The 16000-nt window shown below is 42.1% G+C and overlaps 1 protein-coding gene across 1 annotated transcript in view; it reads left to right on the forward strand.

Moving 5' to 3' along the window:
• ODAD2 (outer dynein arm docking complex subunit 2) overlaps nt 1–16000 on the forward strand; it is a 123445-nt gene that overhangs the window by 92579 nt on the left and 14866 nt on the right. The window contains exons 18-19 of the mRNA XM_075271699.1: nt 11848–12036; nt 14708–14929. Coding sequence (XP_075127800.1) covers nt 11848–12036; nt 14708–14929 — 411 coding nt within the window. The remainder of the gene's footprint in view (nt 1–11847; nt 12037–14707; nt 14930–16000) is intronic.

Here is a 16000-nt window from a genome sequence, read left to right on the forward strand (position 1 = left end):
TCCGTGTCAGTCTTTACAGTTCCTCAAATTCACAGTCTCAGATTGAAGTGTTTTTCACATTAAGGTTCACCACGTCTTCTAATTAAAAGTCATTGCAGTTTTCTTTACGTACCCTTTCACCCTAACACGTGTCTAAAGACAAAAAAAAAAAGTCAGCCTCATCCAAATTTTTTCTTTTTTTTTTTTGCAAAAAAATTTCCAGTCTTCTACCAAAACAGTCTAATTTAATGGTTCAATGTTCTAAGCATTTACAAAACAGATTTAACATAAAACAGCTGGTAGACACATATCTAGACATAATAACTTTTATATACCAGTACTGTTCATTGTGCTCAAATTCCAGCAGTACTTTCTTCCACAAATTTCTGTAATGAATAATAACATTTCCTAGTTTGCAAAGTGGATCACATCCATATTCATTAATCAGACCGGTTGCCTTAAAGAGAAAGGAACAGGACGTATATGATTGTTTTTCTACAATGATAATGTTTATGAGAAAAACATATAAAATTTTCATTTTGCCGAGGATATACTACTGCATAACATTGTGCAAAATACCATATAAAATGAAGAAATCCTTACACATGTTATGTGGTTATTATACAGACAGAGGCTATTCTGAATTTTCTGCTGCCTGAGGCAAAATTGAATTGTTGCCCACACCCACTGAGCATGAAGAGTATGATAATATTCTGTTTCAGATGTGTTCGATCTGAACAAAACTGCTCGGTGAACGTCGCAAGTCCATGAGGTTCTCCCAACAAATACAGTCACTGCTGTCCCTTCAGGGACTCGGTAAACTGCCACCCGAGGCAAGGTGTTCATCTTGCCTCATGGCATATGCGGCAAGATGTCCAGCCGTGATTGCCGGTGAGCGTTTTGTGCTCTCCGCAGCAAAACGCTCACCGGCGATCATGGCTGGACCCAGTCTGACAGGTTTCCATCTTCTGCAGGCAGAAGACAGAAACCTCAGAACGGAGACCGGACGCTGGTGTGAACCCAGCGTAAGTCTCTATTCATATAACCGTGTGCTATGTCACACTGACCCATTCATTTCTATGGCTGCATACAAACGCCTGTGTATTATGAGATACTGTGTGCAGCCGTGAGCCTGGGGCCAAACTCAGGACAGGTCCTATTCCTGTACATTTTTTAGCCTAGGCTTACAGCGGTGAATGGGGCCGTGGAGGCACGGTGGCACATGGATAACATACATGTGCCATCCATGCCGTTTAATCACAACTTGGATACATGCACCTGGTTGTGTGTCTGTCGCATTACATCCACATAAAGATGTCCCTCACTGGCCAGGGACCACCCACTTGACAGTAAAGGGATATCAGTAGCCAAACTAATACCAATGATGTTTCTGCAATGGAAGACACTAGCAGAGAAATAAACACATTGAAGGATTCAGTGGAGGAGCACATCTAAAGTTATATAAGCCTAAAAAGCACCTTTTACCAGCTCCACCAACTCCCAAAATCCAGAGCTAGCAAATCCAACCTCAAAGTAAAATGATGAATTATTTTAAATTATATTATCTATTTATTGAGATTTGTTTCATTTCAAGTTATTATTCTTCGGCCCAAAGATTCGTTTCGGGTTGAACAAGTTCAGATAGAACCCTACGTGAAATTCTTATGCTCTGGGGTCTTCTCAGACCCCAGAGTATAATAGGTGGAGGCCCAGAGGAGGTGAAAAAAATAACAAACAGTTATACTCACCTTCCCTCAGCTCTTCTGGCTCCTGGCTTCTGGTGACGTCATGCTCCCAGGGTCATCGCTGAAGCCTGTGATTGACATCATGAGGCTTGGCCCGCCCCACATGAAGGCCCAATCACATGTCTCAGCGGTCACCCCATGGACATGATTTCACTTTCATTTTACAGATGGCGAACCCTGATCCCAAAATTTTTGGTATGTTTGGATCAAATCCAGTTTATTACAAACCTATTCCCCCATCTCTACAGCATATGCTACCATAGTACAAAATATGAGTTATTACAACTAGAAATGAGCGAGTAGGTATTCGATCGAATACTACGATATTCGAAATATTCATACTCGATCGAATACCACTCGCTATTCGCATTAAATATTCGATTCAAAACCAGCGTTCATTGGCCGAATGCTAGTATTTGGCAAATCAACGCTGGTTCTGCAGCAGGTTCGTCCTTGCTAGGAGCAGGCAGCTTGCTGTTACGAGGGAGCTTACTTTTTCTCATAGGAATGCATTGACCAGCGTTGATTGGCCAGTGTACAGCATTCGGGCAATCAACGCTGGTTCTGCCGGAGGCTCGTCTGTGAGGAGGCGGAGTCTAAGATTGGACCACAATGGAGACTGCTTTAGTGGAATAGTGGTTTCCCCTGAAACGAGCGTTTTTTCCCATAGACTATAATGGGATTCGATGTTCGATCGAGTAGTCGAATATTGAGGCTCTACTCGAAACGAATATCAAATCTCGAATATTTCACTACTCGCTCATCTCTAATTACAACTTCTTTCTATAGCTGTATCTACTGCACGCCCCTGAGTAACATGGGATAATATTATTCTGTCATCATTGTCTCCATTACTAAAAGTAAAAAGCCTTAGGAGAACTTTTCACGATAATTACTATTTATTTGTAGAATTATTCTATTATAGATTAGGCACAAGTGTCTATCATTGACGGATTGTTTCTGACATCACACGGCCTCATAAGTGTCCAAAAAATACCGCCGATGTATGAAAAGCATTTATCGACACTGCATGTCCCGGTGTTTATTTAGTTGTAATCTATGAAATGAGAAAAAGACTCGGTTTTGGAACCTGATTTAGCTTTGGGATTATTTTTTCCTGGCTGAATTCTGTTTGCTACTTTTTTTCAAGTTGATGAACTCTGCTTTCTGGGGAGAGCTAGAGGGTTTTGCTTTCTGGAAAATAGATCTCTCTAAATTTAATTTACTTTTTAATGCAGAATAAAGTCTCTTTGCTTATCCCTATGCCACATACAGCCCGTTTCCAACCTGTTCCAGATGCCTGAACATCTCAGACTTGAGACATACTAAAGACATAAAAGGAACATTGGACAAATCATAAAAGAGTTATAGATGATCATATAAAATATTAAACCAATGACAACATATTTTGCGATCAACAGTATATGATATTTTCTTTTTTAAACCATTTCCATGTGATGCTTTGGTACTAAATTTCGGGAGACAAAAGAATAGATGGCACATGACAGAATTTTATTAGTTTATGTAGTAGTCGGGGAACAGTTATTGTACTTTTGTCTAGTTTTAGGACAGTTTATCATATGTGCAGTACTTACCAATATAGTATTTGCTGAATAGTTCATCATTATATATTTATGTACAGCGCTACTCCCAACCAGGTGTTATGCAACTGTTATGGTAGAATTTAGTTGTGATCCCCAAACACAGGATCTCACTTTATTGTCTGTAAGAATTCAAGTCAAATATCTTTCTAGGGCAAAGGGAAGGGAAGATTCTGGATGGAAAGACTACAAAAACAAGACTTGTAGAATATGTAAAGTCTTCTGAATGATCTCACAGCAATCCAATGCCCAACCAATGGGAATGATGCCTTTAGGGCATTGCTTCTTATCACAATTGCCATAACGTTTGATCAATACATACATTACATTTATAACTAACCAAACAAAGACAGGTGACTTGGTTCAGATTATTTCACAGTGTGTGCAAAGGGGAACACTGTTTGCCGAGGGGGAGACATGCATAAGTACATGTGGAATCTATTAAATAATGATCATCAAAAGAAGTACCAAAGAAGTAGAATTATGTTTAACTCTATATAGTTCAAAATATCTTATCACAATGGGGCAACGCGGTGGCTCAGTGGTTAGCACTGCAGCCATGTAGCGCTGGAGTCCTGGGTTTGAATCCTGCCAGGAACAACATCTGTAAGGAGTTTGTATGTTCTCCCCGTGTTTGCGTGGATTTCCTCCCATTCTACAAAGACATACTGATAGGAAAAAAAATGTACATTGTGATCCCTATATGGGGATCACAATCTACATAAAAAAAAAATATCTTATCACAACGAGGTACTATGCAAGTGAATAGGGTGCTATGGTATGTATACGGAATTTCCTGTACTTGATCAGTAGTGGTACTGTAGCAGTCGCACATTTTCTATGCAACTCTCATCACATATGGCAAATTTCACATGGATTTTCCTGTTCTGTTGCCAAAACTTCCACTGTGGTGTGTCATTGACATATTGGGGGAAATATGCTAAGCTTTCTGTGACAAAGAAAGAAGAAAGGTTGGTACATCTTTGTCGCATGGCACATATGATGTTTTTCCGCCCTACTTTCAAGAATTTGAGGCGGCCATATCACCTCAGATTTTTCTTCATCTTCTGCCCCTCAGCTCTCCAGAAGCTGAGCTTGATGAATGGATTTAAAGAGCATGGAGTCTCAAATACAGCACCCGGCTGTCTATGGTGCTTCCATTGAAGTAATCGGAAGCGCCAACCATCACCAGATCCACCTATATTCAGCCTAGCTGTGGTCAGGTTGCATGTGGAACGCAAGAAAGGTCCTACTCACTTTACTTCCTGGGACAACCCTTTTAGGAATGGCGTAAAAAATGTCAGTCTTAATAAATTCCGCCCATTGAGTTACATTTACTTTGGCAAAATTCCATTCTTATCGGATGTGACTTTGGGTGATGGTGTGATAAATATCAATGTGCAACACAATCCTTTATCAAACCTCAAATAATATTATAAAAGTTTCGGACATTGCATTGGAGATTTTAGGTGACTAGTATGGGAAGACCCGTTGCACAAAAACATTCTTCCAGTAGACCATCTAAGAAGTAACTTCCAAAAATGTTGGTTAGGTAAAAGGATATTGCCACCCACTAGGAACAGCTGTCAGGCGCTCAACTTTTATGACATGTTCGTAGAATATGATTGCAACCTTGATATTATGCAGCGACATAGTCAGGCTTTATATGTTGTTTTCTTAAGAAACAATTCTACATGGTAAAAGTTCGTAAAGTAATGGAACTTAAAATAATGTACAAGGGAAACTGAGACGTATAAAATGGTCATGTAACACCAAGAGCGAAAAGAATAAAACAAAAATGTACCTTGAAGTGGACGAAGTAATAAACAGAGAAACCGGAGAAGTCTGACCAAGACGGACATTGTGACTGCGAACACCTTCAAGTCTTTGTAAAAGAAAGTATGCCAATCCCAAATAAAGTTCTAATCTCTTGCGTGTCCTCCCGGGAAAATAAAACCGTGCCGTGCGGATCCCTTGTTCATGCCTTTAAAGAAAGACATAAAGAGGATGAGCACGTTAGGTATTGGACTGGATAAAGAGACTGGTATATCTAAAACCTCGAGAAATTTACGAGCGAAGAAATCTAAGACGTCTTCAGATCAACATGTACCAGAGTCTCTCAAGTTATTCCAAGGGATAAATTCCTGAGTTATTACATTATACCTGATTCTACATCTTACAGGAAAAATATAAAACATTGAATTTAAGAGGAAACATGATGCTAGTGAAGGGTAATTACTTCCTTTGATGGTCTCCACTTGATGCGAAGTAGAGAAGGAGAACGTCTTCAGTCATTGTAGTCAGTGTCGGACTGGGGGACCTTAGGCCTAAAAGAGGAAATTTGGTTGTCACGTAAGTCATGGGGTTTATTATGAATGGTTCCATAAAATTGGATTTTCTGGAGAACCTTTGAAGCTGTTTTTGTAGGGATCCGTGTTGGGCCCACTTGAGGGTTTCCCATTGCACCAGTCTGACAATTCCTACTTTACTGGTAGATTTTTATTTTATTTTTTTATACTAAAGCTTCAGCATGGATCCTCACTGATATGGCTCCATATAAATTCTGCTCAGAACAACTGATCATTGCATGGTTCAGTGTTGGAGCCCACCTATCTGATGAACATGGTGTTAGTGAAGGCTAATGGCGTCCGCTGATGGTTTCTGTTTCCAGTGAAGTTGCAAATGATAGAGAAGGAGCCAGTGTCAGACTAGTGGACCTTAGGCCTACCAGAGGCAGTTTGGTTGTTAGTGTCGTGATTTCTGATACTGTTATTATTTATTAGAATAGATCCATAATATAATTGTCCAGAGCAGCAAGTGATGGTCTCCATACAGCTTCAAATGGGATTTTTTTATTTTTATAAACCCTTCAAGGTCTGTTTTGTAGGAAACCATTGTTGTGTCATAACTGAAGTGAAATGGGTCTTCTGAAAAAAAAAAAAAAAACCCATACACAGTCCAGTCATATTTAATGTCACCACCGCCTACTTTTGACGTCAACGTTAAATAACCAGTCGCAGAAGGCACGTGTCATCAGCCATCTGGGTACACTCATCATTGTGGAAGACACGATGGATCAACACAAGTATGCATCTATCCTTACGGACCATGTTCACCCCTACATGTGAAATGTTTTTCCTCAGAATGATGGCTTCTACCAGCAGGACAATGCGACGTGTCATAAAGCTCGCAGTGTACGCGCGTGGTTGGAGGAGCACCAGGATGAGTTTACCGTACTCCCTTGGCCAGCAAATTCCCCGGACTTGAACCCAATCAAGAATCTGTGGGACCACCTCAGTTGGGTTGTTCGCGCCATGGATGCTCAACCACGTAACCCAGCGCAGCTGGCCACGGCACTGGAGTCGGCATGGCTCAACATCCCAGTGACATCATCACAACATCCCCTCTCTTCCTGCACGTCTCACAGCGGTCCGCTCTGCCAAAGATGGTTATTCTGGATTTTGGCAGGTGGTCACATTAATGTGACTGGACTATGTATATATATATATATATATATATATATATATATATATATATATATATACAGGAGGAAGACCGGTGAGCTGGCATTGCTTCTTTCTGGATCCACGATGAACTTATTTTTTTGTGATCCTCGTAACTAAAAGGGCTTGCCCAAAGCAGACAACCATTTTTATAGTAGAGCATTGACATCACCAAATATATTTATTAATTGGCAGATTATTACCGGTGATTTAGATTGGCTGCAAAATTTACACAATGACAATGAGACATGTTTGATAAAGATACCCGCAGAACAATGACTATTAGTGTTGCATGAAACGCAGACAAGCTTTTGGAAACCGGGTAAAATTAAATTATAGGTTTTGTATTAGAACATGCATATCTTGGATCGGCAGAAAAGACATATTTCTGGTATCATTTGTTCAGTCTGGTTTTGGATATGGAATGATTTTGGCATACGCGATGTAGTTCTCTATGTCAGCTATGATTATTTTCAATTGCCTTTATTTTTATAAGATGTGTTTTTGACATTTTTGAGCAATTCATCATTATAGGGAAACTCTGATCCCTGAAACCGTAACCAGAGAATTAAAATTGTGTATAGTGTAAAAAGAAAAAAGTAATGTTTTACCGTTTCATCTGCAGCAATCAATGATCTTATTGGTGATCACACATTATGCTTTATGACAGACACAGAGGCTTCTGACAACTGTTGCAGGGAGAAATGGAGCTCGATAGTGTCAATGATAGCTGTAGAAACAGCAGGTCTTTCAATGCAAGAGTAAAAACTAGTGCGGTAACCCATTGGAAGCCAGAAGGCTCAGGGTAGTAGTGTTTGGCTTTGCCATGATGCCTAGGTATTCTACCAATTCCTCCAGCTCTACTCCTGGATTGATGGAGTTTTGAGGGATCCTACAAGGTACCTGAAGGTGGTGGTAGTGTTTCCACCAGGGCATGTCTTATTTGTAGTCAGCCTTCTTGAGCCATGTGGAAGTTGGAGTGCCCATGACAGTGATACAGGAATAAGTCTCAGAGTATACAGAACACAGGGTATCTTGTTTTACTAGTGGAAGAATGCAATATAATAGCTTCTACAAATGCCGATATACTTTTTGGAACTTTACCACTTTGAAAACGATCAGAGATGGCAGCTGGTACACCCGAATGGCAGTCTCCAATCATCTGCTAGCAGAAAAAGGAACCCATTGAAGTCAATGGGAGGCGCTTTTTTTAGCGAAGAAATTCCACACCAAATTCCTCCGTGTGAATGAACTCTCACACTTCAGAGTCTAGAAGACTCTTGGTATCCACCAGGATGAAGTGCCTGGATCTTTCCAAACTCTTGCTCCAGACTCACACAACCCATTTAAAGAGGACCTTTCATCAGATTGGGCACAGGCAGTTCTATATACTGCTGGAAAGCCGAATTCAGCGATCTTTGCCCCGGGTAAAGCGCTATCGGTCCCAGTACCGTAGCGCTTTACAGTCAGAAGGGCGTTCCTGACAGTCAGTCAGGAACGTCCTTCTCCACAGCAGCGCCTATCGCGCTGTACAGTGTGAGCAGGGAGAAACGCCCCCTCCCTCTGCTCACAGTGCTCGAAGTGCGAAGAGCACACAGACCCCATGTCCGCATGGTTCGAGCGGGCAGCACGCAGAAAGCACATGGACCCATTATAGTCTATGGGGTCCGTTTGATTTCCCTGCACACCGCTTGCCAGTGCATTCGGTAGTCCATTTGGGATGTCCCCATGCGGACTCACCCAACGGATTACCAAACACAGATGTGAACGAGACATAGCTTGCAGGATTTTTTCCAAAGACATGTTTTTGTTTCTTTCTTTAAAAAATAAAATCATAAATCAGTAAATTGGATTCCCTTGGATGGCGGCGGGTCAGATCAGCATGCTATATGAGGTGAAATGGATATACAGCTTTTGTGGGCAGCCGTACGACATCTCTGACCTGGAAAACTAATTTTATCCAACAAATTTGATCTTGTTACGGCCAGACAGGGCGCCGGCACGGTTACCTCATGTGTCCCAGAGAACACCTTTATAAAAAAATTTTCTCAAAAAAAAAAAAAAAAAATTTATAGACGTTAAGCTGAACCTAAGTAACAAAATACTGTACAATCCCCAGCGCAGGGTGGACTTGTAAATAGAAGACCCACCGGGCACATTATCCATTATACAGAATATGCCAGTTGTTGGAAATAAAACCCAATGACCGGGAGCCTTAATTCACTCCGAAACATGAACGTTCTGGAACATAACACCCAAGAGAACATGATTCATTGTGAAACACTCCTCACATCCAGACCCAAAAATTGTAACGTTAGATGGTGGTGATAACATTTTACATAAAACAATGTTTAAGAATCCCATATGCGAGTTTAGTGGAAAAATCTGCTGATAATAACCCAATTAGGACGAGTTCCTAAGTAGATTTCTGAACCAAGTCTGTGGCAAAATTAGCCATTGCAAACAAAATCTAATTTGGAAAATGTAAACGCCGTAATCTGTTTAAGACATATGAAGAGCTGTCTCAGATTATTGCCATAAAACAGCCGCCGTATAGTAATAAAGGAGCAGAATACCGTAATGTCCTTTGTTATGTCTAAATGGAATGTGAAACAAGACATTAATTCCTCTACAATCCTAAATATGCTTTGATATTACCACATTATTATTCTCCACAATATCATTATGCTGGGTATATATAGTTTTTATGTTCCTAGAAGCGCAGGCTTTACGCAAACATCGGCGCTGTTGTGGAATTCATTTGGTTACATTCTGTAGGGACAATGCTCACAGTATTTACAATGATACAGAAGGCAGAAGTGGCGGTCTCTTAAGCCATATGGGAATATAAAGGGATTGTCTGAGATTTTAGTAAAGGTCACAATAAACAGCGCCATCCTTGGTCATGGGCTGTGTTTGGTATTGCAGCTCAGCTGTAATCAATTGAGAAATAGTTACAATTAGAGATGAGCGAACACTGTTCCGAACAGCCGTTCCGAACAGCACGCTCCCATAGAAATGAATGGACGTAGCCGGCACGCGGGGGGTTAGCGACCGGCCGCCGGCAAAGTGTACGTGCCAGCTGCTTCCATTCATTTCTATGGGAGCGTGCTGTTCGGAACGGCTGATCCGAACAGTGCTCGCTCATCTCTAGTTACAATAATAGACATGTCTCACGGACAAGAGAAGCACTGTCTATGGTTAGGGTGCATTCACTGGGTTCAATGGGTTCCTTTTAGAAAAAGCGCTGAATCTGTTGCAGATTCCACACCAAATTCAGCGCCATTTTCCTCCGTGTGAATGCATTCTAACCATAGACGGTGCTTCTCTTGTCCGTGAGACATGTCTATTACCCTTTTCATGAACTCAGATAAGCTGTTTAAGGCTGAGGCCCCACATTGCGGAAACGCAGCTTTTTTTGTTGCATATTTTGCTGTGTAGAAGTATAAAAGCTTCCTATATATTTTCTATTCTTTTTGTAGCTATTATTGGCTCCAAAAACCACAGCAAAATCTGCAACAAAAAAGCTGCATTTCTGCAATGTGGGGCCTAAGGCCAGAGGCCACCTCAGAATCCGGTCCAAAAAACGGATAGCCACGACTGTATGCCGGTGCAGTGCCCGGAATGAGTGCAAATGAATGGGCCTAGTTGGGAGGGAGTGTCGCGCCACGGATGTCCGCGGCTGATTCACTTGCAGATTCCGCCTGAAGAAAGTGCATGTCGCTTCTCTTTTCTGCGAGCGGAACCCATTGAATTCAATGGTAGGCGGTTTTTTGAGCTGGATTCTGGATTCCGCGTCAAAATCTGGCCCAAAAAAACCCTGTGTAGACCCGGCGTTACAAACAATTAAATTGCTGACCCTAATGAATCTTCAACATAAGGCTTAAACTGGGATTTTGTTGAATGATACCAGTAGAATTAGGATTAATGCTGGGAAGACCAAGGAGATGGTGGTGGACTTTAGTAAACGGAGAAGTGCTCCGATTCCGGTGGAGAGCCAAGGGACATGTATTGAGATAGTCAGGACCTATATGTATCTGGGTGTGCTCCTCAATAATAAACTAGACTGGGCTGATCACCTGGAGGCGCTGCACAGAAAGGGCCACAGCAGACTCTACCTGCTCAGGAGGCTGAGGGCCTTCGGAGTCCGGGGGCCACTTCTTAGGGCCTTCTTCAACTCTGTGGTTGCTTCAGCCATCTTTTTCGGTGTGGCCTGCTGGGGAAGCAGTATATCAACCAGGGACAGAAATAGACTTGACAGGCTGATCAGGAGGGACAGCTCTGTCCTGGGGAGCCCCCTGGACCCAGTACAGGTGGTGGGTGACAGAAGGATACTGTCTGTGGTGACCTCCATGCAGGAGAACAAATCCCACCCCATGTATGGGACCTTGATGGGACTTGGCAGCACTGTAAGCGACCGTCTGCTTCACCCCAAGTGTGAGAAGGAGCTATCGCAGGTCCTTCCTTCCAACTGCACTGATTGAATGGTAAGAAAAATTTCCAAGTGTGGTGGATCAGAGAAGGGGCCGATTTTGAGTCTGAATTCCATTCTGATTTTGCTTCCCATTTTGTTGCCTTGGTTTCTGTGGCTGATTCAGTGAGACATCTCACCAGTTGGGCCCATTCCTTTAAACAGAGAGAGGAACAGAAAATTAGGAAAAAGGAGGTAAATGTCTGTCGTAAATTCCTCTTCATTTTGGGCTGTGTGAAGGGCCTGTACAGGTTGAAATGAACTTGAGTTGAAGGAGTTCCAAATACAAATGCCATGATTAAGAGGTCGTAAACCTCGAAACGCATAGTCAACTACTCATGATTTTTAATGGAAGCATGACTTCTTTATAAATAAAAGTGACGTTTTAACCCTATTTTGATGTTGGATCTCAAGTTCTGGATCACCATTGATTTGAGTTGAAGGAGGTGGAGAAAGGTCCTCCCCAATTTATGTACACAGCTGCCCTTGGTATTGATATATGGGACTCCCCATGAGCACATAATAAACATACATTCTTCTTATTGTAGGACGCTGGTGAAATGGTTCGTTCCTTTGTTGGTGGCTTGGAACTTATCGTGAACTTGTTGAAATCTGAACACAAAGAAGTTCTGGCGAGCGTCTGTGCGGCCATCACCAACATAGCCAAAGACGAGGAGAATTTAGCAGTCATAACAGATCATGGAGTGGTGCCCCTGCTCTCCGCACTGACAAACACGGTACGTATGTGAAACAAGGGAAGACAACGTATGTTACATGTGTGTGCAGTTCTCACCCCAATGTTACACGAGTGAAACCTAAACTGAAATTCTTACTAATCTGCATCAACAAAAATAGTCCAGATGTTGACTGTTGATGGTCGGACATGTTTAGTGCCCAAAAAAGTATGGTGTCCAGCTATAGGGGATGCCCTGGAGATACCAAGACAAATCCTTTGACTCAGAAGATAAGATATCACTCCGATAAACTGCAGATATTGTATCTGTCCTACCTCTCCAATCTCCTAATCATTTCCATGAGTGTAGTGTTCTTCTAGAGAAGTGTATTCAGGAAAAACAATGCAGAAAATGGGGGAAATTCATCAATCTGGCATAGAGGCATGATATTATACATTTCTTGTGCCAAATTGTGCCACATGCCCTTGCTTGCCATATTGTTCGCCTCCGTCCCAGCCCCAATGACGCCAGTTTTCCAGCATGATAATGGAAATCTATGCTAGTTTCTATCTGGTGTAGATTTCCATTCTTGTACAGTGATGTCCAACTGAATTATGAAGAGGCCATAGAGGTGTTAATAGAGGTGGGGTGGTCTTCTGTTCAGGACCCTCATCACTTGGCCAGAGAAGAGAATGGTTGCAAAGAGGCACCTCTAAGGCTAGGTTCACATCTGCGCTCAGTGGTTGGTCAGGGATACTGTCCTCCATTCTGCTTGAAAAATGCGGAGAGAAAAGTCCTGCTTTTTGGGTGAACCCCATTACAGTCTATGGGATCTGCAGGTAACCACTTTAAAAGCAGATTGGGCTTCTGACCTAAAGAACGGAAACCCAGACGCAGATGTGAACCTAGCGTAACTCTGGAGGACCTTGCCTGTTCAGTATTACACAGATAGACCATTGATTTGAATGGACACCATGTAATGCTTAGGTTCTCCTGTGGTGGTGCCGCATGAACATTTACAGGACCTGTTCTCTTAACAGGTGACTGGTGATGGGATCCCACCGATCAGCAGAACAAAGGGGCTTTAAGTGTTTTCCAAGGCCCTGTACAGAAGTCTCCTAGGGAGATAACCATGCAGTATGGAGTCTAATGGAGCACACTTTTTCCTTTCAGATTTATATGGAATTTGACAGAAAAAAAATTTCCTTGTAACTTTGTAAAAAATTGGAGACATATGGAGAAAATGTACATTAGGGTCTCTTAGAAATCTATGTATGCGTATGACAGCTTATGTGGAGTCATCATATGGTCATGAAACCCCGACGGAGATCTAGCGCTATTCACTCAAGGCTGTCATCGCTGCTAAAGATACTTTTACTAAATACTTAAAAATGGAGAATCCTTAAAGGGGACCTTTCATGGTTTGGGGCACAGGCAGTTCTATATACTGCTGGAAAGCCGACAGTGCGCGGAATTCAGATTTTACCATCAATATCTGATCGGTGGGATTTCGACCCTCTGGCCAAGCACTGTGTTCTGTCCATTGTATACATTGGTCCATCCACCTATATACCATTCACTTAGTTGTGGCAATGATAATATTACAGTTTCATCCAGTTCACTTCACCCTCCACTGTTCTGATATTGAGGCCTATCCTAATGGTAGACCATCAATATTCTGATCCCGTAAAACCAATATAAAGACCCTGAACTATAGGTAACGTATCGGAACGGTGAAATTAGATCATAGGTAGAGATGACCGAGTACTATTCGAAACTCCAGTTTCGAATAGCACGCACCCATAGTAATGAATGGACGTAGCCGGCACGCAGGGGGTTAAGCGGCCAAAGTCTGCGTGTCGGCCGCTTCCATTCATTCCAATGGGTGCGTGCTATTCGAAACGGCCGTTTCCAGTAGTACTCGCTCATCTCTAATCATAGACTATCCAAATGATCGAATGCCTTGTATGCAAGTCTTAGAAAACCTGATCGTCCAGGGTGACGTGGATATTGCGTTCTGCAGCGACAATAATCTCAATAACAATACATAGTAAAATTTTTACAATAATTTTTTTTAGTGCCGTTCCCTTCTATGAGTTATTGGAAACTAGAAAATATTTTTCCTCCCATATCCATTCAATTATTAACCGTTTCATTTCTCCTAATCCACCAGTGATTCCTTATTTGGTTGGCCGTTGTCGTCTTTGGCACATCATAACGCGTAAATGAATTCCTAAAAGGTCCTGAGTTTATATCATATTTTAGTAGGTTGTTATATAATATGAAAAGTTAATATGCGAGTCTATAATTGAAAAAGGATCTGCTTGTAAGACGGCGGCCACAAGCTCCTAACCCTGTGTCTCGCTCCTATCACTCCCATGACACCTGGCTGCTAAAATTTTTTTAGCAAGTCAGTGTCTCCCCTCCCTGCGCGGAAAAACAGCATGCTGAAAACGGCAATAAAACCCGAGATAACATTTCACTCCTAAGATTTTGATGGCACCTAAGCCCTGACAACCTCTTACTTCTTGGTCATGGAAAGCCAATAATGCGAATACTTTCTTTACCACAGCGTGAAAACCTCTCCATATTTTTTAAGCATTATCCTACCCACCGAGGGACCTTTTAAGAAAATTATGACTTTTGAAAAGGAAAATTTCAAAAATGACTCGTATAGTTTCTAGGCTTGGATAGAAAAAAAAAAAAAGTACATTATCTTCTTTGTTTTCTCTAGACGGATGATAAATTAAGGCGACACTTGGCCGACGCCATCTCGCGTTGCTGCAGGTGGGGGAATAATCGAGTGGCCTTTGGAGAAGCTAACGCCGTGGCTCCTCTGGTACGGTACCTGAAATCCAATGACCCCGCAGTTCACCGGGCTACAGCTCAAGCTCTGTATCAGCTTTCAGAGGACGCCAATAACTGCATAACAATGCACGAGAACGGAGTAGTTAAAGTAAGTAATGCCTGAAATTTTTATTCTTATTACACATCTACGTATCTTGGAGCATGTCGGCCATATTAATGGTCAACCAACTATTCCAAAAAGAAAAGTAACGCTCTGGTCAATTTATCGCTTGTTCTGTTTTTTTATTCTGCGAGAGATCCAGGGTTTTGATGGCAAGAATGGAATAGTCTGCAGTGATATTTTTGCCATCAAAAATACCAGAAGCCTGACGGAAACCTGATGGACCTAATGGAAACCTGATGGACCTTATTACCCTTCGGATATATCTGAAAAATCATCTATCACACTAGTCATGGCTGCATTAACCTCTTGCCGATCACCCATTGAATATTGTGGGGAGGTATCTTGGTGCGGACCCAACCAGTCAGAGACAGCGACACGATGACTGGTGCAAAACAGCAAAACAAATAAACCTTCACTTCAGAATAAGCAAAATAAAATACAGCCTTAACTTCAGGCAGAAACGTCAAAGAAAACCCTGCTCGTCCGAACACTAACTAAACAGTAAAAAGCTAACTATAGGCGTGCCTTACTACCAACCATATAAACAAACAACATAACACAGGACGATGGGCCACACGGTGGCTCAGTGGTTAGCACTGCAGCCTTGCGGCGCTGGAGTCCTTGGTTCGAATCCTGCCAAGGGCAAAAAAAAACATCTGCAAGGAATTCTCCCCGTGTTTGCGTGGATTTCCATCCCATACTCCAAAGACATACTGATAGGGAAAAATGTACATTGTGAACCCTATGTGGGCTCACAATCTACATTAAAAAAAATAAATAAATAAAAAAAAAAATAACACAGGACGGTCTCACCAGACCCTCAGTATTAGAGGTCAGACCCAGTCCCCCCCTCTCGCTCCCAGGATCTGCCCTGAAGTGTAGACTCTGCAGTCTTTTATGGCCCAGTAACAAGCCTAGGAATCAGACCTGGGCTGAGGTCTACTCAAGACCCGCCCCGGATCTTCCTATCCACAAATTGCAGAAAAAATCCACAGCGGAAAAGTTGCATTTTCAAAAGCGGAAAGACTTTGTGAAAATCGCAGTATGTCCATTATA

The sequence above is a fragment of the Leptodactylus fuscus genome, chromosome 4 (assembly GCF_031893055.1).
Source record: "Leptodactylus fuscus isolate aLepFus1 chromosome 4, aLepFus1.hap2, whole genome shotgun sequence".
In the NCBI taxonomy this organism is placed as follows: domain Eukaryota; kingdom Metazoa; phylum Chordata; class Amphibia; order Anura; family Leptodactylidae; genus Leptodactylus; species Leptodactylus fuscus.